At 38.7% G+C, this 24,587-nt stretch overlaps 1 protein-coding gene across 6 annotated transcripts in view; it reads right to left on the bottom strand.

Moving 5' to 3' along the window:
* Positions 1-24: 24 nt before the first annotated feature.
* PLCB4 (phospholipase C beta 4) overlaps positions 25-24,587 on the bottom strand; it is a 187,628-nt gene continuing 163,065 nt past the window's right edge. For 4 of the 6 annotated variants that reach the window (XM_051792777.1, XM_051792775.1, XM_051792774.1 and 1 more), the window contains 8 exons: positions 22,617-22,732; positions 18,187-18,262; positions 12,725-12,900; positions 8,506-8,607; positions 7,261-7,318; positions 6,770-6,856; positions 4,630-4,666; positions 25-1,876 (listed from right to left, as the gene is read on the bottom strand). In XM_051792777.1, coding sequence (XP_051648737.1) covers positions 1,788-1,876; positions 4,630-4,666; positions 6,770-6,856; positions 7,261-7,318; positions 8,506-8,607; positions 12,725-12,900; positions 18,187-18,262; positions 22,617-22,732 — 741 coding nt within the window. In that variant the 3' untranslated portion in view covers positions 25-1,787. The remainder of the gene's footprint in view (positions 1,877-4,629; positions 4,667-6,769; positions 6,857-7,260; positions 7,319-8,505; positions 8,608-12,724; positions 12,901-18,186; positions 18,263-22,616; positions 22,733-24,587) is intronic. The other 2 variants (XM_051792780.1, XM_051792779.1) reach the window with 1 other exon arrangement.

Genomic DNA, 24,587 nt, shown 5'->3' with positions numbered 1-24,587 from the left:
TTCACTGCAGTCAAAACTAAAGGATTTGAATTTTTAAGTTTTTTATTAGAGAAGTTGAAAGTTTCATCTCAGGACTGACAATAACATAATTATCTCTTTTCATTTATTTTGTTTATAGGAATATGTAGAATTTGTTTGTACAAGCATATACAACAAAGTAATTGGTGCTTAGTACATTGAAATCAGGAATCTGATTTGTTCTAAACTACCAGTTTTCCATGCAGTCATCTTTGAATTGGCAGCATGGACAAATTCCAAGCGGAATGCTTACATGCATTGTTTTGCAATATAACTACAGCAAGCTCTGGAAACATGCAAATTAACACATTAGCAAATTGGTTTTTATATCTAATGGACATAAAAAGGTTATTCCTGATATGAAATTCTGAAAATCTGCATAAATACTTCTGTGTAAAATTAAATTAGTTATGTACTTTTCTTTTACTACAAGTATCAAGAATGCCCACGTAATTAATATACACACATATATATAGAGACCTTGTAATGCTAAAAGTCTTTGTAATTAATCAAACAATATTCTGTGCCATACATTTACTCAGTATTTACCAGCTAGTAGCATGACTGTGGTCATATAGTAGGCATTACAGTCTTAGTAGCATTTGTATCACATGCAAACATACTCTTAGCATTTCTGTTTACTAATTTTTATCACGTGGCAACATGTATGTGATTTTCTACAATGTTGTAATTCCCAAGTGTATAAATACTTTTTACATTTTCACAGTTACAAACTTTTTGCCAAAAGCCATTTAAACAATCTTTTAAGTTACAATGAACTGTAATATCTGGGATCTACAGCAACAGGATCAAAATGCAATTTCTATACAAGCAATGTAGGATGTAAACTTTTCTTAAAGTGCCTAAAATGTAATTCCTTAGAGCACTGATCAGTTTTGGCACGAATACACTGTATTTCCCTCAGGTTATCCACTGCAGTAACTTTTACAGGATATGGGCTCCTCTCAGACATTATGACAGAGTTGATATGGCACTTGTGAATGACATCATTAGGCTGCAGAAATATCCTGTCAAGTTACTGTTGCAGCTGATGAATTTGGCCGATGACTTTGTACATATTGTACTTCTGAATACACGCAGTTACCTTTCAATTGCCTGCTGCCTGGAAAATACCTCGGAATATAATTTATAATCACCCAAACTCAGCTCCTTACTATCCTGATTATTAGGGTGACTGGGCATAAGATCCAGTTCAGTGGGCTCGATGACATGAGGTGCTGAGCATCTGGCGAGTTGTTGCTTGTCGGGATCTGGCAGCAGGGGGGTTTCTACACAAGGTATCACACATGAGAACAGAAATGGTAAATAACATGACTCGACTACAGGTTTTTTGTTGCCATTTGAGATGATGTCAAAAGTATCTGTTGTGTTTCGAGGCTCTGATTGTGTAATTCTGGTGCAGGCAAGCTGCCTGTTGAGGACACAGGAAGGAACACAGGGACGGGGTTTAAAAAACTGTCTTCATCTTCGGGTTGGGGTTTTTCTGAACAAAGGAGATTCTTACAGAAATCCAACAAAGGAAATTCAGTGCCCAGTGTTAAAAAAAAGAAATAATGCAAACCTTAAGACTTGGTGGTCCATAGCTACACTTTACATATTAAAAACAAAGAACCAAAACAAACCCCTTTTAAAAACTAAACAAAAGAAACAAAACAAAAAAAAAAAAAAGGAAAAAGCCCACTTTTCAACCTCAGCAACGTTATTTTGAATTTTGCTCTCATTTTAAAAGGATGCTGTGTTCTCCAACTTCAATTTGCTTGTTGAGGCTTCAGACCACTGTTGCTGGCCTGCGATCCATCTCTGCTTCCAGCTTCACCATCTGCTGCATCTCCTTTGCCTGCAATCCAAAATAACCGCATGAAGCGTCGCATTAGACCTTTTGTTCAGAATGAAGCACACGTTCTACATGACAGTGTCTGAGTGAAATACAGGCAAAACACACTGATATATATATATATAATGACATTATTTTTACACCCCTCAGCCTCCCCCGTGTCATTCTGTTTTCAAAATCAGGTGTAATCCTTATATCTACAAATTCATGGGGAATATTTTTGATCCTATTCCAGGACTCATGGGTTGACTTTCTACAGTGTGTGGTAAAATGCAGAAGCCCCAGCATTGAGGAACAATGCCAGGTAGATGCCAATTTGACTGTTTCTCCTGACAGGACATGTCTTTGGGAATGTATTCTTTACCGCTGTTCTATGAGTACTCTGACGTGTTAATTTCTGAAATTCTTAGAGACTTCATCTATAATCTGGACATATTTCTTTCATAAAGGCAAGGAATGACTAAAATCCATCAGTGTAACATATTCCTTGCAGTAGGTAAGATTTTTTTGAACAGTAATTTTTTAAGTATTAATTTTTTTAAAAATAATCTCCATCTGGCCTGGAGATCCTTAAGATTACAGAGGGGGTGTTTTTCATCTCAGGATTAGACTACTGCTATATGCTTCATGGGATTACACACACTGAATCCACCTGAAACTGTATCCAAATGCATTATGCAAAATACAGCAATGAATATATGCCAGATCTGGCTATAAACTCTGTGTGCCTGAGGCTTTGCAGGCAGAGTTAAAGTACTGTGTATAAATGGTAACTGGCCTGGGAATCCCCTCTTAGAGGGCGTTTTTTTTAATTCCTTTCCCTCCCTCTCTCATATACACACAGAGGCACAATTTCTCCTCCTGTTACAGTGTTTTGTTTGAAACTCTGTAGTTTAAAGGAACTGGGAGTCAGCATCTTCATTTTCCCTGAGGCCTCTGAATCTGGGAAGTTATTTAAATCCATAACTCCAAGGACCCTGAATAAATTGACCCAGAGAGCAATCTAATCCACCTATCTTTACAATCAAACTCCTGAGCATTAGGACAAGTTTAGGAAGAGACAACCCAAGCTAATATTTTCTTTGGTGTAACTGCTCCGCATCTGTCATGCAGGGAATAATGGTTAAGGGACTTGACTTAAATAAACTCTGTTCCAAAAAAAGTTTTAAATGTTGCTTAGACAGGCAACTTTGCTACACAAGCTCCTACTTAAGGGCTCATCTATTCTGTATGTGCAAACACATATTTGCATGTGTGAAAATGGGCAAATGCAGGTCTAAAGTAATGAGATGCACCACTATTCCTTTTGCAAGGTAAATGTGGATTTATGTAGATGTGACATACCTGCCTTCTTGAAAAATCTAGCCCTGTCCTTTCTTAATCATCATCATCATCATCATCTTAGGGAAAAAAGTAATTATGATAATAGCAAAGCAACTGTCATAAATATGATTAAAAATTAATCAACGCTCTCCATTTAAATGACTTAAAAGTTTGAAAGTAATGAAGAAATAATTTTAACATGAAAACATGGAAACATAACAAATAAATCAATATGGACAACCTCTTCTGAGATGTTGGCTGGATTTTGCCTGTGTGTGAAATGAAACTCCAGATGAAACAAAACCTTGTGGTTGTTTCTTAGTGACTCACACATTTCACGTTTTAGGCTTGTGACTTAACTACTGGCACACAGCGTCCTATAAATATATTCTGCCAATGTATTGTGTACAGAATTGTTGCAGAGAGAACCTGGCTTCAAAGAACACATTAGCATATAGCACAGGACCAGGGTGCCTGGTTTTGCCAGTCTGAGCCTGGTTCAGACAGTGCATTCCGACCTGAACACTCAAGCACAACACTGGAAGATGAACCTTCTGGAAGGCAGCACTGAACCCACAGCGAGCCCAGGAAGTGAGGGACAGCCAGTGGACTCCGCTTTCAAGAACAAAAATAATTTTTTCCTAGCCTAATGAATGCTTTTTTTCATCATTATGTGTCTATAAATAGATGTTGCTGAAGTGGGTGCTGTCAGCGGTGCAAGATGTTATCAATTCAAGAGAGTAATTCAGAGGAGGCAGTACTGTAACCATGGGACGTTCAAGCCCAGTGCAGCTCTTTCCCTTGGTAAGACAGGGGTTAACAGAGATTTCTTGTCAGTAAGGATTACTTAGGGAGCCACAGCAGCACAGCCACATCACAACTGGAATTGCCATACCTTGTAAAATGTTGGAATTTGAAGTGAATTTTAAAGTGCTGGAAGCCTCTCTTCCTTAGGCACTAGGAAGCTATTTCTAGCCATCTATTCTATATTTTGCTATTCTTAGCGTGGAATTACTTATTTTTATTACTATGCTAATATATGTGGGTACCCTTTGTCTGACTATCAGCATTAGCAGGTAATCATACGTATGTTAACACTAAAATAGTTTTCTTAGATCAACAGACACTCTCACACAGTTCAGAACTCTAAGCAGATCTTTCAGTAACAGCAGCTAATGTACAAGTTAATCTCTGAATATTTCCTCTGCACATCCCTGTTCTTATGCATCTGAATTTGAGATGCTAAAGCACAAAATACTGTTAATATTGTGTCAGGCTCAAATATCTGTGTGCAAACAAGATTAACATTGTGTCCACTATGTCAATGGCACTTCCCAATGGTTGCATTTACAAGGAGGGCTCCAATGATAATGATTTAATTTAGAAGGAAAGCACACTGAAATAATAGTTTGCTTATTATACGTCCATCCTACCTTGTGTTTGAGAGACTGCATGACAGGATTTCAAAAGCTGTTTGTACAAAAATAATAATGTCAAAATTGAGTAATACAACAAGAAGCAAATTAAATGAATGAAAACTGAAGTGAGATTGAGAAATTAATGCAAGAAAAACATACACAAAACAAAACAAATTTAAATTCACAACAGTTTATATTGAAGGCTGTTTCCACCCATAATTCTATTTTTCTACATTGTATATTTGTATGAAAATTTTCTTGCCTTGTTTTGATCAGGGGAAAAAAAAAAGCTTTGAAATGATCATTAAACAAATACCACCTTTATCTGGATCCAACTAGCTTTTACACATCAATGTGTATCACAGTGAAACCAGAACCAGCTGGGGTTTTGCACTGATGCACTTTTGGGGGCTAAAAGGAAACGGTCAAAACAGCACGTGCAAAAATATATATTCTGATGGATCAAATCAGAGTGAGTTAAAAAGCCGTTGAGGACTCCCCCTGTGGCAGAGGCCACCACATGCCCACACAGAAGTGATAACCAGCCTGTGGATGAGTTTACTCCATTTAATCACTGCTGATTTAAGCTGATTCCGTCCCTGCCCCGAAATGGCGTATGAGCAAGCCCACGTAGGCTGGACCATCACTCAGCAGCAGAAGCTGTAACCCCAGGTGAGGGAAGTATCTAGTTGCTCAAAGAGGTGACTCCTTTAATGACTCACACCTATTCCCACCTGCCTCCCTCCCCTATACACAACATGGTTATCACATTATGGTTAAAGGCACAACTACAATCATTCTCTCTTGTCCTTATGCTTTTAAAAATGTATCCAAAGCTCTCTGAAGCCAATGGAAAGAAACAACTGATTACACCCACGTCTGGATCAAGCCCACCATTTTTTTATCAACTGTCATGCTCTCTACAGTGATGCTACAGATCTGCTGTATCCCAGTGTCCTCCCCCAGGCCCTGGCTCCCCTGGGTCCTGCCTTTTGATATTGCCCAGGAGCAGACTGACTGACAGATCCATTCACGCTGGATGTTTCAGATGGTCTCTGCAGAATGTTCCTGTGAGGGAACAGAACGTGTGGTTGTCGTTCTGAAGGGAGGTGGGGTGATCAGAAGACAGAGCCCTGGTGGCTGGGGCTTGCTAGCAGTAGCCACCTGAGATCCTACATGCTGTGACCCCCCCCAGAAGTTACCCAGGCTGCAGCTTTTGGGGCTGTAGGACTCTCTCCTGGCAGTGGAAATACTTGATTTGCATGTACTCTTCCCCTGCAAGATGGCTTTACTTCATGTTATGTTTTCCAGAGAGTTCAAGTTCTGAACATTTAATAAACAAAGTAGTAAGTACATAACCCTTGAAAGTAACGGGTATTAAATGCTCCCCTTCTCTCTCACCTCACTGAACTGCTGGGTATATTCCCCTTGCAGTTTACATTTGTAAGTGCAGTACTGCAAGTCCCTGCACTTATTACAGCTCTTCTGGCTCAACCTTTCAGCAAGGGATCTGCTCAGAAAATAGTGTTGCTTCCACCAGAAATAAGATTAGAATTTTCCTTTCCTTGCCAAGTAGTTTTTCAATTAAAAAAAAAAAAAGGGGGAGCTTATAAACTAGCAGAAAATAATATGGTATTTTAATTAGGAAAGGGTGTACTAGTACAGATAAAACTCCCCATGCTACTATACATCTCTAGAATTCAGTCCAAACTCACTGTCTCTTAAGAGTTCAGAGATGCTCTGTGCATGTTTCACCTCGAATTTTCCAGTCAGCACTAGAAACGTTAAGTTCCAAAAGGAAGGAAACCGATTTGCTTGAGGTACTTTTTTTGAGAGCAATTACAATGGATATGCCGGGTCTTGTACGACTGTCACGTCTCGCTAACGAGTATCAATGTGGCTGAACAGCTGCAAGGACAGACTCTGGCTGAGCAGTTCAGCTGCCACGTGCTTATCTGAAACAAATCTGGTGCTCTATCAATATTTACGTCACCTCACCTCTTCACTTGGACTCCCCAAGCAGGTGAGTGACCGTGAACAAGGTCATTGTCCCCATTTTGGTAAAGACTCACATTTAGGAGCATTCTTACTCAGCCTGATTCTGGTTACTGTTTTCACTACCTTGCTTTTCTTTTAAGCCTTTAAAAGAAGGTACCTGCTCATTCTGCTTCTCCAAGACTTCCAAATGCTCAAGTTGAACTTTTTTCAACTGATCCATTTCCTTTGACTGCTTCATTGCCAGCTGTAATTGAGAGAAAATAATTGGGTGGGGAATGTAACACGTCATTAACAAGTAAAATAAAAACTTACTTGAAACATATACACATATATACTGTCACCCCCCATTTAGATGGCACAAAACATCACAGGAGGCCTATCACCCAAGCTTAAGAAAAGCTATTAATACATTAATAGAGATATATTACACATATTGCATATAATACATAGAATTACCAAGCACAAGAATGAATAGTAATTCTGTTAATTTGAAATAGATTCATCTTACATAGATGTTAGGTCTTCCATGCTACACGTTATGTGGAACAAAGCAAAGACAAAATCTACTAGAGCTGGATTCCCAACACAGAGAAGTGAAAAAGAATATCCAGAAATAGTTCCCAGTGACTTGGTCAAGGTTATCGTTACCCTTTTTCTCTCTTCCAGGAACTTTTTTGTGTTGCTGCTGTTCAGTTCTCTGACTCGCCTAAAAAAAAATGCAAATGTTGTCCATGAAGACTCATTGGAAAAATATAAACACAAAAGCTACAACAGAGTAGAATCCTAAACTCTTAAGGTACATTTTGGGTTTGGATTATCTGTACCATGTGGGACTAGTGGCAAATAGTACACTCCTAGGGCTACACACCTTTACACTTACATTAACAGCATGACTGAAAACTTGGCTGTTGTGAATGAAGTTTGCTTTTCCCCTCACTCAAGAGTGGTAGACAAAACTTTAAGGAAAGTTTAATTCATTTGTGCATCCCTTGCTGCACTCTGCCTTCAATTTGTTTTGTATATAAAAAGTGCTGCATCTCTTAACAGTGGGAAAAATCATCTGATGATCATACGTAAAATTACAGCTTATCGATGCTGTTATTCTTAAAGCTGCTATTTAAGCAAAAAGATAAGTATATAGTTAATATTTACATAAAATACCTAAATGCAAAGTGTCTCTTCCTAAGATTTCTGTCATGAAAGAGGACAAAAATAGTTCAAAGAGGTGAATCAGCCTAATGACAAAGCCTGAAAACCAGAACTGCATTTCGCCTGCTTTCAGATCTGGGAACAGCTTTATCTCAGAGTCATTAGTGAGGTCTGACATTAAACAAAGCACACAGTTACCACGGGCTCTGACAACTCATCCTCCTGATGAGCTGGGAGTGTGCAACACTCCAGGGACTCAGTTCAGCACGAACAGGTTCAAGCTGATTGACCAAAATAGCCCAGTGCCAAGGAGGGAACGTAAAAGAGGAAAGACTGAGCCAGATGGCAAGCCCAAAGTGAAGGGGAAACCCTGAAGGCTTATGAGACATCATGTAGGCTCTGCTTTCACTCCCTTTTTAGTAAGGCCCTCATTTCACTTAAAAAGCAAAAGAGGATAATGCACTTGAAGTACAATCATTAAACGCCTCACAGATGTGTTTCAATGTAATTGTGATTAGACCTGCTCTAGTCAGTCACAGATGATCAAGGCATTACATTTATTAAAAGGATAAATACGAGAAAAATCATTATTTTTTCTAAAGCAGTCATCTAAAAATATATTCAGCATAATCATTAGACCTTGTTTCCATGCATAAAAGTGTGGTTTTAATAGAATTAATCCATGAGTTCCCCTGTCAGCATTTGACAGCATTCTCTCCTCAGGAAGGGAGATCTGATACTTACCTCTCTCTTTCAGCTTTATTTTTGATGGATTTGTCTTGGCTTATGGCTTTGCTGTTCTCCATAGATATTTTAGCCTGGTTGGCACGCATCTCCTTGCTTTCCCTGGGGGAAACCAAAGATAGTCATTAATGCCCAAGATGCAATTGTTGTGGAGGTTGGTTTCCTCTACACTGTGGTTAATTTTGCCCTCGAGGAATTAAGGAAGAGGAAAGAACAAACCACATGAAAACTGCCTTCCTTTGGGTAGGCTTTACACAGTTTGAGCAAGCATCCAGAAACCTCCATTTGTTCCAGAGAATAAAATCTGAAAGATCACTTTAAAGCATTTTTACACTTTGAATGCTGTAAAAGGGTAAAAAATACTCTCTTTTCTCCCTAGTATACGAGTTGTCTTAGTATGAGCTACTATCAGCCACTTAAAAAAAGCAATTTGACTTCTAGAACTGTGTCAAAAAATTTACAAATCCTGCACTCAGAACATAACAGCAGTATCAACAGTAATAATATTTGCTAGTTGTGGTATGAGCTGACAGACTTCCTTTTAAGACTTCTAACTTTAGGAGTGAAAAGAGCCCTTTGGGCCTGAAAAGAGTGGTTTAGCCCATGGTCAGATTTGTGTGTGGTTTTCTCCTTCTGGCTCAGTGAACCTTTTAGCCTTTCCTGTGGAATGAGAGAGCTGTAACAGGAGGATGGCAATCCCCTTCCAGGGGTAATGTCCTGAGTAGTGTGGTTTGGCTTGGGAGCTGGAAAACCTCTTCTGTGTTCCAGATCTTGACACATTGTAAGCCCAGGTAGGACCTCAGTCTCTTTTTTTGGACATGATCTTAAGTAGAGAGCTAAACAATTATTGTACTAATTAATCCAAAATTCTAAATATTTTGCATGAAAAGGAGGAATGTGGTACAGAACAGAGTGCTTAATTTAATGCAATATTGTCACTGAATCTTTTTTAGCTTGCTTTCATCTCTAAAAGACATTAACCATTAAGTAGCATGAGGAAGCTTTGACTAATATTTTTGACAGCTTAAAATTTTTATTAAAGAAGTTTGGTGCTTTTTTTTTTTTAATCTCCAAAAGTTCATAAAGTGAAACATTTCCTGGATACAGGTTTAGAAGCAGTGGTATGACAGCAAAAATTAGACTGGGTTCTAAAAAATGTTGTGTTGAGAGCACATTTCATTCCAACAGCCCCTTCTCCAAATAAGAGCTTTTATTTTCTATACAGAATTTGAAGTAATTTTCAAGCACACTGTCTTAAGAGGAGTACTGAAATAATTCATTTTTATTACTGTGCTCGAGGACATGAGAAAAGTTAGTGTAGGTGTTCAAATTGATTTAGCCTGTTTGCATCAGATATAATTTTAGAGTGAAAGAAGTTAAGAGGATTAGAGGACTACTGTGCATCACTGCTGATTGCAAAATGAGGGTTTGGTCATGGAGATGGTTGAAAGAGCCAACACAACTGTTTATTCTGCAGGTATAATCTAGCTCTGAGCTGCACTGCTGATGGGGTCTTTTCTGGGGCTGTTGGGTTTTCACTTGCAAGAAATAAAAGATATTACTAACAGAAGAAATGAAAAATCTTATCTTCTTTTTAAAATAATCTAGAAGCACTTGTAGACGTAGATGAATCAAGCACTGCTTGGTTCTAAAATAGTGCTTCTCAAAGTAAATAAGAAATTGCAGTGGCCAAAGTTCCAGTGTCAGCTCAAACACCTGGACTGGGGCTTCAAGTTGAGTCTCCAGTTCAGCAGTAAAAACACCCTCCCTCTCATGGGCAGTGGTGATGCCTGTAGCCAGAGGTAACTGGAAGAAGTAGATAAGCCAGGATGGTAAAGAAAAAAAAAAAAAGGATTCTGAAAAATGTGGCATGGCAAGATTTAACTGCTGACTTCCCACTGTGTCACACTGACTGCAACTCTGAAACTTATACAAACATGTCTTTTAAAGGGACACTTTAGGTGTATATATATATGTATTTATATATATGTGTATATCCTTGGTATTTATATATTTTATATGTATTTTGATGTCCATTAACATGTTATGTCACCAGTATTGTTTGAATAACTAGAAATCTCTTCTTCTATTAAAAAAGTGCCACCGCATAATTTTTCTCTCTCTCTCATGTCATTTTATCTGGAGCACATAATGCTTGTGAATAACAGCTCCATGTCCCCAGTTTCTGAAGTGCTGCAGGATCACCACATCCAGGTGAGTAAAGGTAACAGTCTGAGGAGGTGGGGGGCACAGCATCCCCAGAGTTCAATAAGCTTCAGGTTTTTAGTGGTGTCTGCTGCCTTCTGTTTTGTTTTCAAATGAGCTCAAAGCACAAACTGTAATTGCTTTTTGTACTGCACTTGGAAGGAAGGTATCCTACCCTACAGCAGATAACTACATCATTTTAGATTATTGATCCCTCCTCCCAGCCCTGTGCCCTGTGCTGTGATATCCACCTCATTACCCTGGCTCACAGAGAGGGAAGCAGTGAGAACATCATGCTGAGAGCACGGTCCACCTCCTGCATCACCCTCAGAGAGATCCTTTTTTTTCCTATGGATACCAGAGCTGTCTCTTGGCTGTTACATACACCTCTACAGATAAATGCATATGTCTTCCTACACACAATATATTGCATTAAAAAGTCTACCAATGATTTAGTGTGAAGTCTTCTGAAATATTCATAGATTCAGACACAGTCTTAAATTTGTTTTAAACGGGAAATTCCCCAGTCTGCACATTTAGGACTTAACCCTTAAATTCCCAAACACACTAAATTGCAATGAATAAAGCAGGAAGAATATTGAAGGAAGAATTTATCAGGATGTAGATTTTCAGATCTAGTTCTTAGTAGCTCTGAAAATAGAGCAATACATGGACTGAACACAAATGATTTCTCACAAGAAAATAAGATCCACTGCTAAGAATATAAGAATCATGTACAAGAAATGAGAGTGGGCTGCTTAAACACAGAGAGATACAGAAATTCTAAACCCTAAGACTAAAATTAGGAGAAAAAAGCTTTAAAAAATTTAAACTTTGCCTTAGTGTATATATAATAGCTGCCTGGAATGACAGCTTCTAGCAAAGTTAAAAGAATGGAAATATGTATGGAAAAGAAACCAAAAATCTCTTACTTCCACAGGGGATATATTAGTAAATTATCTTTTAAGCATTGTGGTGAATAGCAAATAGGATAGAAAAAAAGACTCAAAAAAACCCCGAAGAAGGTGACGTGATTTCTTGGGCTATGTATGATTTGGAGACACAGCACCAAGGACTACACCTTCCTCTGGCTAATAACTTTTGAATTATCAATTTGTATTTTAATTTAACAATTTTTGGACTTCATATTTAACTGGGAATGTTTTGCAGGACCCTTGAATAGATGGGTTAACACAGAGATTAACATAAAGATGAGCTCACTACCAGCTTTTTGCTGGGAAAATTCTCTGTTGGATGGAAAGCTTGCAGGTCCCAGCCTGTGTTCTCTCTGATGCAAAGATAAGCTGTTTTTTCACTCAGGAGTTTAAAAAATAATTTCAATTCCTTCTTCAAATGTGATTTCTTTATTCCTTCCCCCCCTGCTTTTTATGTGAAAGATGTTGCAGCCACTTACATACAAATCTATACATGTATGTGTGTATGTTCCTATGCTTTTAGGCTGCTTTGGATAATAGATCATAGCAGAGAAAAGTGATTCTCTGCTTACTGCCATTTTTAGCACTGTGAATATGATGTGTATTTAATTTTATTTCATTTCAAATGGGCAAGATGGTTAATTACAAAAGCAGCAGTGTCACGCAGCATCTTCTGTATTCCCAGTAATACTGTATGAAGATAAGACATCAGCCTAATGTAGCTTATCCTGCAGCCCCTTGTTTTTATGATCACTTTCCATGGATCTTTCATATAATCACCAGTGCTATAAACACGAGTCCATAACTGACAGCAACTCCAAAGGATATTTCCATATTTGATACTTCTCATTTTCCAGCCTCTGAATTTGAGTTCCGGGGAAAGTCGATGCAAACTCCCATTGCATCTGCTAAGTAGCACATTCCTTCACCTCCCTAAACCTTGTCTGATCACTTCTTTTACTTCTCCCATGCATTCAGCCCAGTATCTCTGACAGCAGTACAGAGCTGTAAACACTAAAAGTAAACCATAACCCAAAGCAGACACAAACCACATCATCAGGTAGCACTGCCCTGCTCACCTGTCATGGGAAAACTTCAGCTGCTGGGTTTGTTGTTCATGAGCATTAATCAGCAGTTTCTTCAGTAGTTCACACTGTTGGTTCAAGTGCAGGTCACGGATCTCTTGCTCCTCGGCGCTGTGCGTGTTGATCATCTCGGACCACTCTTTAGTGTGCTGAGCCACGATCTCCTTGACCTGGGGGGAAGGAACAGCAGCTTTGTTAGAGGTGCTCAGATAGGCTGGGAGATCAACTCTTCCTGCTGCTGAAGATGATGTAAAGACAATCATAAAACAGGTTGTGAAGAATGCAGCTAAATTGTGAAAAATGAAGTTACACTAATGAAGTTGCCTCACAGGGTAGCAAAGCCACCAAGGACACTACCACTGACTATAAAACCAGATGTAAACTAATCCCTACTATCAGGACACTATTATCTGAAGTGCCCTGAATAGAAAAGCTCTTGACTGTACTACCCTTATTTTAAAACCTTCTCTGAGTTCATAATAAAATGGTTTCACATCTTTGGTTGCCAAGAAAAAAAATATATATTAAAAGTTCTGAACTTAAAAATGGAAAAACCTAGTGAGACAGTCTTTCATTTTGTGGAGACAGTTTTACACACACAGTCAGTTTACAGAGAAATCCTGTGTTTAATGCAACCTGAAACTGAAGATGGGCTACATATCTTTGTTTGATATTCATTAAGTCAGCAGGGAATCTGACAAGGTTTCTTCTCTTCCTTATCTCCCAAGACTCACAAGAATAATGAGATTAAAGTTTTGGAATGTTCCCAAGAGACAATATTAAGAAGTCTAAATCACCAGAGTTGTTATTATAATAACATATCACACTCAATGATTTCAAAAAGCAGCTAATAGAAAGATATGTTTTATTATCCTTTAATAATTATCCTTGGGTATTTTGACATGCTATCCTACTTTTCCATAGATGGTATATAAAATACGCTTCCCAATAAATCTATTTTCAGGTAATCATTTCAACTGCTACTATAGTAATTAATAACATCTAGGTCATCTTCTACCAAAGTAAATTTGATCTTTTATATCAAAAATTGCCTCAATATTGCTCAGAAAGTGAGAGACTGATGCCAGTATTTCAGCTCCTCTGAAGGCCCTCTTACACAAAAGCTCACATCCCCTATTAAATCTGGACCCCTAATGAAAAAAAAGGCAAATAATTTTGGAACAGATCAGGGTCACCACTACCAAAAAACCAGATTTGCATTTAACTACAGCTAAATAGTGGTCCCATATCAAAACAGGTAGGGCTGGAGGCAGAAGCAGCTGATGGAGAACAACCTAGAGTTTTCTGAAGCTGTCAGAAAACAACAAAAGCATTTTGAGGCAGAAGTTGGTACGACTAATACAGGTCTAAATCATCAAGGTGTTTAAGAGTGAGTGTACCTCCAAAAAAAATGAGCTATGCTTATTTTTGTGCTTGTGGGTAGATGTACTACTAAGCCAGAGCCTGTCAACTATGAAATGATATGAAGGATGTGGAGCAGTCAGTGGGAGTAGTGTTTTTAGTAAGATGTTCATGAGGCAGTACTGCCTTCAGAGCCAGAAAAACAGGAGGATTCAATTTTAAAATGAGTCAAAATAAATGCTTGGATTTTGGTAAGGAAGAGAAACTAATTTTTCAGATGGAGTTTTTGAAAGGTTGCGGGGCAGACACTCCAGCTCTCCTCTGGCACACACCTAAGGCACTTTGGTTAGGACCAAGGGAGACCTAGAGTGGACTTAGGAGAGCTAAAGGTCATGGCTGAAGTTCTTAGGAAACCTTGTTCCTTATTTATTTTCAATGCAAAGTTTCCAGATGGAGTCAGCTCTATCCACGACTTGAAGGAAAAAAGGGACAGGTAGATGGATCCAAAGTCCTAGGTCTAACTGGGACCACAGTAGAAGAGGGACCACCCAGAAAGCAGAAAGTCTAAATCAGAATGTTTGAAAGTACTAATATTTAAAAAAGACAAGTACTATTATATGACTCAGGGAGCAGGCCAAGTGTTTTCCTCCACTGCTTGCTGCTGTGTGACTCTCCCAAACAGTCTGCCACTTAGGACTGTGTTCCACATTAATTTAAATATTAGGAAGTGCAGGGGGTATTAACATATGAGCTCTGATTTCTAGGCACAGTTTTACATCACCCTAAAATGACAGGCAGGTATTCCAGTAAACAAAAAAGTGTGTTCCTCTACTTAAAGCCTCCTTATGCTGTAGAGAAAATGCAAAACAAACTTTGCATAAAAAAAAGAAGCATGACTTAATAAAATAGTGAAACAAATAGATGTATAAATAGTGGAAGCCCTGGTGAAAGCAAGTCTTTAGTGACTTAGCTGCAAAGAGTATTTACAGAGCCCAAGTAAATGCAGGGAAACAAAGACTCAAGGGCTTGTTGCAAATGAGTAAAGTGATAATTATTTTTAAATGGTTAATGTTATAAACTACAGAGGAGTATGAAGGCAGGAATTCTGTATCTCAGGTACACTGATACCAAAGAATCATATCTCAAGTTGGAAGGATCCATAAGGATCATGGATTCCAACTCCCAAAGAGGAATCCTGCAAGGAGACTACAGCAAGCACTACAGTACCTTCAGTATTTAACCTGAGAAGGAAGTAAGAATCACAAAACCCCTGCCTCTGTTCATGGACATATGTGCCAGTGATGTGCTGCTAATTCCAGAATCAGCATGTAATAGTCTAAGAAACAAAACTTGTTTATGAGTTTTTGTCCAGGGATGTGAGAGAAAGAGAAGCTTTCCTTTAAATTACATATCCACCAAGCCAGGAGTCTCATTTCAGGTACAGCAAGATATAACCTGATGAGAAGGATGTAAGGGATGTGCCAAACACCAGTTAGAAGACTTTAAATTTTACTCAGAGTCAGAAGAACTTAGAACTCATGGCCATTAAAACATCTAAAATCCAATTTTGCTGCGGATCTGTGTTACACTTCAAAGTTCAGATGTAGCAAACTCAGAGTACCTCCCTGCTTTTCTCCAATTTACTAGCATCATAGTTAAAATTACTATTTCATTTTCACTGGGATGTGCTCTTGTTCTACTGCTTTCCACTATTAAAGCAGTGTTGCCTGTCCTAAAGGATAGGAAAAAATAACCATTAGCTAACTTCTCTCTTTCCTGTTCTACAGACTCTGTTTGCCAGCCTGTCTTTTCATCTGTTCCTTCAGTAGGCCCAAGAGACTAATTAAAATCTTGATAAGGAACTTTATTTTGCACAGCATATATGCAAGATGTTTGTTTAGTCACTAAGTTCAAGCAGGAATGAGCTTTGAAGTAATCTTTCCTTTTTTTGCCTTTTCATCCTCTGCCTGCTTGATATTGGGACCCACTTTTCTAATGCAGGGGAGTAATTTGCATTTGCTACGTTAATCGTGTGTGAAGTACACGTTGGGACATTCAGATCTAATTTAAATATTTTATGTCAAACTTGGGCTGGATGTTTCCTCATGACAGGAGGAGTTTTGTTAGATGAAAAGGTCTCTGGTGTTAAAGGTATACATGCGTATTGTGGTACAGAGCTGCACCGGAGGACATGAGCTGTAATTAAAGCTGAATCATGTTCCAATCTGATATCAAAATTAGTGGGCCAAATGCTGTGAAATGCTGAACAACTGTTAATTAATCAAACTCCCAGTATATCAGTGTAATGCAGTCAGCATCTCAGAATTTAATCTAATTTAATTGCACCTACATTCATCTAAGATAAAAGTTAATTTCCCAATGGTCTTGGGCACTGTTTTCCAACCTGTTGCTTGCAAACCTTTGAATGATCTCCGGGAATAATTCAAGGGCCTACACTAGGAAACTGAAACAAAAGAAGTCAGTAAATAATCTGGACGATTTTGATGGAACCACAGTGAGCAAGACACTGAAAATCACTAGAGAAAACCAGAGAGGCAGATGACTTACAGAAGAGTTCTTTGGGAATTATCCAATACACAGAAGCTTGGCATTTCAAGTCTTATATTTGAGTCCTACATTTAAGTCTCCTTTCAAAATGTCATCCTAAAACCTCACAGGGGAGTGGACAAAATTCAATCTTTTTTTTCCCCAGATATGGATTAAATTGAAGGCAACCAGTCTGAAAGCAGGATTTTAAAAGGAAAACAGCTCAGAAACTGCATATATTTGTGGAAAGGGAGAACATGAGTCACATTTGTTGGATTTGGATGTCCCTTGTGTACAAATGACACTTCTTAACTCCAGACTGTGAATGACACAGGTGAGAAGCAGGGACCACAGCAAAGAATTTTCTGTAACTTCAAGTGAGTTTTGGAGCTTATGTCTGGATGATTAGGAGCTAGTGCTCCTCAGAGAGTTTATTTCACTAAGAGATTAATGAATTTTGTATTTTCTAGGTTGCCAACAAATTTGGTTTTATTTAAGGCAACAGTTCTAGACTTTTCACAGGGGAAGAAGATGGGGAGATAAGAGAGCACATTAGGTTTTATCCCTGGGGGCTCACTCCGTGTTCAGCTGAGAGGGCAGCAACAAGAAAGCAACCTTGTTTAGAAAACCAAGATCTTCTCCACATGGAATAATAAAACCAAAGAGTAAAGTTAAAAGAAGACAAGATGAACATTAACTTATTCTAGCCTCAAAGATGTGGCTGCGTTTGTTAGTATTTTCTATATTTGTCTGATTCTTTTCACAGGTTTCAGCTTTTACTGGGGTCAGTCTCCAGCACGTTCTTCTCCCTGGAGATGTTTTTGCACATGGATGAGCCTTCTGGTGTCCCTGCCACCCTCTAGTCTGGATATCTTTCAGAAACTTGAAAGCATGTCAGCAAGTCACGGATAAAACTTCCAAAGGGAATAGGAAGTCAGAGAACACAGCAGTGGTACAGGAGTACAGAGGAAGCAGCTCTAAGCAGCTTGGTGTGAGCCAGGAGCTTGAGAACAGCTTTTCCAAATGAATGGAATTTGACTCCCAGAGCACCTTCATTCTCCAGCACCTTGAAGAAAACAAAGCCACTGCACAAGGGGGGAAAAAAAATTACTAGAAATAAGAAGGCACTTAGCTCAAGAGCAACTTGGGCTCCTCCTCCCCTAAGAGACAGACCAGCAAATGTCCACAGCGACAACGATGGAAAACGAAAAAGACACTTCTCTATGTATATATTTTGGGAAAGTATTTAGCATCCAAATTTCATATAACACATATTCTCTTTGTTTAGCTAAAACCAACACAAATGACCAGTTTTGCTTCACGAGGAATGAATATGGCACTTTCTTCAATTCAAAACAGCAGGAAATTGATGCTGCTTTTAAAAATTCTTTTAAGAAACACTTTTAGACACTCAATTACTCCCATTCTTTTCAACATGTTATTATTGCTGAAAATCATTCATATGCTTCCAAGAAAATTAACTACCAGTTGGATCTCAAAATCTCCCTTTCAGATGTTGCATGTGTTAAAATTGGCTGTTTGCTTACCTTAGATTTGTGATCTGATGTTAGTGTCTGAATTTTAATTTCCGTTTCTTTCTTCAATTCAACACAATTACTTCCCCTAAAAAAAGGAAAATTGCAAATGTGTGCCACAAGTTAAACATCTCCCCATTCAGTCAGCTCTTACTAATTAAAATGTTAATCAAAGTTGAAGTGCTGCAGTGTATTGGAATGAAATTATTTCTTCTGGCAATTTATTCACAACTTACAAAATATTGTTGGATTAATGATCATTCAATTCAAACACCACATGATTAATTCTGGATTGGCCCTGCATTTATTCTATTGCTGAGGATGTGTCAGGCATCTCCATTTATGATACTTGGTTCCTTTTCCAGGCTTAAAATACCTTGCCAAGAAAAAGCAGTTTCTGCCTGAAAACTTCCAGGCATATTCACTGCCTTGCCATGGTTTTATACTCTGTTTTAAAAATAATTTTGCTACTTTTATTTCGTTTGAGGAAGAGAAAAAAGAAGTCACTTGATTAATTACCTCACAGGGCGATCTGGGAACCCTAAATTGAACACCTATTGAAAATGTAGGTGTCCCTCTGTGAGAACACAGAAGTGAACGGGTTGCAAAGAAAGCGCTGGACCACACCAACCCATGTGGATGAATCCAAGCCATTGGATACCTTATATGACTTGGAAAGCAGTGAATCTTGAAGACATCCCTCACTCCTGCAACAAGACTTTGTGTTTGGGTCAAGTGTTAAGCGGGTTGCATACCAGTTTCAAAGTTTGTTTAATGCAGGAGGAGCGCGTGATTCCAAGGAACAGGCTGGCAAAAAGCCTGGAGAAGGCCATCCTGAAGCTCCCCTGACGTGACTGTGGGTTAGGAGATGGATGGCTTCTACCTCTCACCCACAGAACTGCCTCCACTAAGCCCAATTACTCAGGCTGTGCACTGGGTGGGACGAAAAACTATTCCACTGCAGCTACAACAGGAATTTCAATTACTGCCTCACCAGAGTCAATACGGTTTTGAAGGCTGACAAGCTCCACCATTAACAATCTTTTTCCAGTGAAGGGTTTTTACAACAGAATACAAATTCACACAGTGCAAGTCTCTGTTATTTTGTCTGGAATAATACAATATATTGAGAGTGGTCTACTTTAACATCACTGTAATATTTCTGTGTCAGATTATCCACTGATGCAAAGTGGTACAACTCCACTGAGGGGATGGAGCCACGTTCATTTATCACCTGCAGCTGGCCCTAATAAGAACGGTCACTGCTTGACTGCAGAAACATTAATACATGTTTGCTCCAAGAAAGGAGACTTACGAAACTCTCAACAACTTTAAATCCTACTTTTTTATTGAAGTACTGCTAAACTTAGGGAAAATGGCTGAGAATTTTATCATCAAGCAGTACCAGGTCAGCCCTTACTGAAAATAGTAGTGTGGTTTGTCTTGTGTTCCCCAGGGCCACCAGAAGGATTAGTCATTTATTTTCTAGCCATAGCAAGGGAAATTTTGTAGATATTTATAACACTCTTTTGACACTTTAGAAGTAATCTAAAGTCATAAGCAGAGGTTCTGACCACTGTTACCTCTGCCTGAAAAACAACAGCTGGAAGGAATTTGATTATCCATGTGGGTAGCCATGATCAGTCTGGCTGTAAGGAATGTATGATTTGTCATACACTGTTAAAGAGTAAATCAAACATATTTTATCCCAAATCAGTCTAATTAGTTCAATCACTAGACTTTCAGAATCCCAGACATCAAAACCACCAGCTGATCCCTTCTCTGGAAACACAGCTTTCAGGACATCTCAAGGCAACTTCCAGCCAGTTTGGACACTGGACATAAGGGAATTGCCTTCAGCTGCAGTGGAAGAGTCCACAGTTAAACCATCAAGTCACAGCTGGGAACAAAGACCCAGGACAGTGCAGCCCAGGGTCACATATCCCTGCTCAAACACAGACAGTTTAATTTCTGGACAGTCTGAGTAAATCAGGAGGATCTTCATGCCCTCACTCCATTTCAGAGTGGGAACACAAACATACCTATGCCCATAAGCCTCTCTGATATTTTTATGCATTTGAAGTGTACGACAGAAATAGCACAGGGAGCAAAATCCTGTCCATCTGTCGGAGAATTAGCATGTGATTAAAAAATTCTACTTTGCTGAACAATATGCAGTTGACATTTGTCACACCATGTGGCAGAAACAGACCACAAAAAAACTGCCCAAGATCAGAAGAGGAAGTCCTCTATACACCTATCAAAAGCCTTTTTGTCAGGAAATAACTGTCACTTTCAGAATTAAAGCCTTGAAAACATGTTTTACATGCTCTTTTACAACTTTTATTGCTTGCAAAGGTTCCAAAATGACAGCCAAGGAAATGGAGCAGGTCCTGTACTCACTGAACCCAGGACTCTGGATTCATCAGGTCATTTAAGTTCAATAAAATTTTTAAGTCCCAACCAATGTGTTCACTTTTAAACATGTCCTTTAGTACACTGCACAGTTGGGATGTGCAAAAGCACCTTGCTGAATGGGCTTCCAGGGCTGCATATGCAAAGACCTTGAAGGAAGCCAAAATATTTGGATACAGAATTAAAAAGTGTTTTCACAGAAGGTCTGTGCTGATACTGGTTTTGATTTAATTGTTAATTAGATACCAACAGTTATTCTTGTAAAACTGAAAGAGCCATCAGATGACTGAGAGCTCTGGAGTCCATGGAAAGTATGGAGTCATGGTAAGGAACAGTATTTGCCTTTGTAGTGGATCTGCTTCTGGAGTGGTCATTTCCAACTTTTTTTTTAACTCACTGACAATTTAAAACTATCATAAAGGCTTTGGTTTCCATGGAATAAGTGTTATAACATTAAGAAAAGCTGCCGCATGTAGCCAATGAAGTGATCTCAGACTGGGAATCAAATTATCAGCTACTTGTCCCATTTGGGGTTACTCTGGAAAGTGTTGTTATGCAGAGCTTCCTATTTACTATTTATTGCACAGAGACAGCCACTACCACCCTTAACTTTCTGACACACCTTCCTTTGCTGTTTTGGCAAGACAGGCAGAGCCACTGGCTTCTTCTCAGTCCAACAGGAGCACTGAGATTCTTTAATTCCAGAGCACAGGGAAGCCTTTCTTCCCCCACGATAATTATGGTGTAATGTCTATGGATTAGTTCACTGTCACTGCGGTAAATAACCTGACTGTAATTATAAATCCAAGTAATCAATAAGCTTTTGCTGTGTTACTTTGAATGAAGTTGAATTAAAGCCACATTAAATCAATCCATTCTGTAGCTGTCCCCTCTCTCTTTGGAGAAGTAGTAATTTTCCGGAAAAAACTGCTTGAATTAAAAATATTTGGGTGCTTACAGTTCTCCTATCTTGGACAAAAAAGTACAACATGACCTTTTTAAAGAGTTTGTGAGCTTTCAATAATTTAGTGAGGAGAATTCTCCTTACCATGTTTACTTCTGACAGTTCTATTTCTGTTCCGTTGCAAGTTTACAACATGCACACTCAAAAAACCACCACCATTCCAAATAATTTGTATAAAAAGCACTGGTGGAAGAATCCAGTGCCAAACAGGCATCTCTGTTCAGTGTTCAGTGAGTGAGTTCGTTGCCAGATGACAACAATATGAAATTAAGACTAACTATTAGGATAGCTGGATATAGAACTAAAGTAATTCCTGCTGTCTCCATGAAATGCCAGTCACAGGGCAAAAGGTGGAGAGGAGAAACTGCTGCCAGATTACACCACAGCAGCAAGGCAGCAGCAGGTCCTCCTACTGAATTCCAAATTAGAATTAGATATTTTATTAAAGTCCCCTAGCATCTTCCAGGAACCTTTCTGGGACAAGTAGGAGATTCACACAGATAATATCCCAGGCCATCAGCTACTGCAAATCAAAACATTTTCACTCAAGTCAAAGGAGTAGAACTGATTTATCCTAGCTGAGGATCTGAAGGATTTAAAAAAAAAACAACAAACAAAAGATATTTTGACTCAACAGCACAGTAAAACTCTATTATTCTAAACCATTCAGGACTTAGAAGCCAGCTTTCCCCCCAAAAAATCAAATCTTTGCTACTTTCTGGTCATTAGGGCTATTGAGGACCTCACTGAACACAAGAGTGACGTTCCCTGGGGAGTGCAGTGAGACCAGATCAAACCACAGAGAGAAAACTTCAGGGCAACTCCTTCACTTTTGCTGTTAAAACTCTGATAGCAGAAGACTAGAGAAAGGCAAAGAGAGTACAGCATTTATGGCCTGCTGCTAAAGCCTTCAAACATCTCATTCTCAGCCTGATGGGAGGATGTTGCTTCAAGCTGCAATCCATTCATTTCAATGACCTTTTTAAGAATTATTTACTCCAGACCACAAAAGCATAACATCTATTTTAATTCTAAAAAAAAAAAAATTAAAATAATATCTTACCCCTTCTTCTTGATTGCCTTCTCTAACATTTTCTCATATGAGACCTTTTCTTTATCATATTGGGCCACTATTTTGTCAATTTGGGTGCAGTGCAACTTCTGCATAGCGCTGTGCTCCTGGAAAACAGTAGGAAAACAATTAGGTTGCTGGATTTTTAATTTTTCATTTTACTGCAGTGTAAAAAATATCAGTGCACCAACAGATAACTCTGACAATGGAATTAGTAACCTGTTTTAGCCATCTGACATTAAACATCCCAGATATTTCACCATAAGCACCACGACATTTCTTCTTTGTTTGAAAAATCACGACCTGCAGTGAACCTTAAAAATATGGTATACCCTAAAACAAAATAATGATGGGAAAAACCAATATTTTTTAATAAATATCCATTTAAATGCAGTGTAAAAAATCCGATTTACAAGCTCAGATCAAAGTTTCTGAACACAAAGGAGAACAAATTTCAACCCACTCCCCTCTTCCTTTACGTATCTTGTACTGAATACAGTGACAGCCCCTTGGCCACTGCATTTCAAATAGCTAGTTAGTTATGAAAGGGGAGGAAAAAACTTTTCCTATGATAAAAAGATAACTCACTAAAGCATATTAAACACTTGGGTGTGTATATAGACAGTTCCTTTCCACTACAAGACTGTACAAGAAACAAAACACTTCACTTAGTGCTTACATTTACACTTCATTATTGAACTTGATTTCATATTCTCCTTTATCAGACCAGCTGCTCATAACGATGCAAATATTTAGCTAGCACAGAAAGCACTAAATATTGAATTTACACTACAATAGGAATAACTGTTCATTAATTTATGTTATTTTATTAATATCCAGTTGCTCCACATTTTATCTAATCATGACAAAAAGAACTGCATTAATTAATATGGCCTCTTCCAGGACTTTATTGTGTTCTATAGCTCATTTTGCATCTATTCTATGCTTGCTATTCTACTGCTCTTTGTTATTATTTTCTATACACCTTTGCCTTATCACTGCTTCTTCCTCTAAAAACACTAATTAAATACTTTTACACTCACTTTTACCAAAACATTAAAGCAAATGTTGCGATGCTCTTAAAAATCTAGCCCTGGGCTGTACCCCAGCACTCCAACATCTGCCAGGTACTTCCCTGGGGAACACACACAGCTTCCCAATTTTGTATTTAGAGTGGGGAACTGAATTTTCTGTTCTACAGAGGATTTAAAGGGAAACAAATAAGACTCTGTCAATATTAAAACATTCCAGCTTCACCAGGGAGTATTTACAGTGACTAATCAGGCAGGAAAAAACATAAGAATGACATAAACTTGACAGCACCAGCCAGACACAGGTGAAGCGACTGAGAACATCTCTCAAACCACCCACTCTCCCCTAAATGAGCAGAACTACACAATGCTTGCTCTGAAAAGACTAAGCACAAACATTGCAAAGCGTGAGACATCTGCCCACTCGTGTGACACTCCTCCATAACCTGGAATTCCTGCTTTTCCCTCAGGACAACCATCATTTAAACCTTCTCTCTTTATCACAACCCCCCTGTAATCTTCTGCAGATCCCCTCTACTGCTGTGTACTGCCCATACACAGCTCCTGTATGTGAAATGGATCTATCCCCCCATTTTCTTCCCTGGTCCTTCCCCCCACCCAGTTCCCGGAACATGGATTTGCTTGTGCACACTATAAACAGAGCTGGAAGAGGAAGATGGGTTGCTAACAACCTCCACAGGCAAGGCATAAAGAACATGAGGAGTCAACTCCCTGCCAGATGTTCCCTGAATTACAGGACCTTCAACCCTGAAACACCATTTAATATGGGAGAGGTGTCTCATGATTTCCTCAAGTCTGCTGAATTTCCAGTTGGAATTCACACACCTTTTACATAAATATATTCACAAATTACACGTCATTACAAACCAAAGCCACAGTTTTGCCAGGGTTCTGAGAAGCCATTTAATTG

The sequence above is a fragment of the Manacus candei genome, unplaced genomic scaffold, assembly GCF_025592945.1.
Source record: "Manacus candei isolate 608988 ecotype Guabito, Panama unplaced genomic scaffold, ASM2559294v1 h1tg000035l, whole genome shotgun sequence".
Taxonomy (NCBI): Eukaryota; Metazoa; Chordata; class Aves; order Passeriformes; family Pipridae; genus Manacus; species Manacus candei.
Note: the sequence above shows the minus strand (reverse complement) of the source record. Positions and strands in the feature narration are given on the sequence as shown.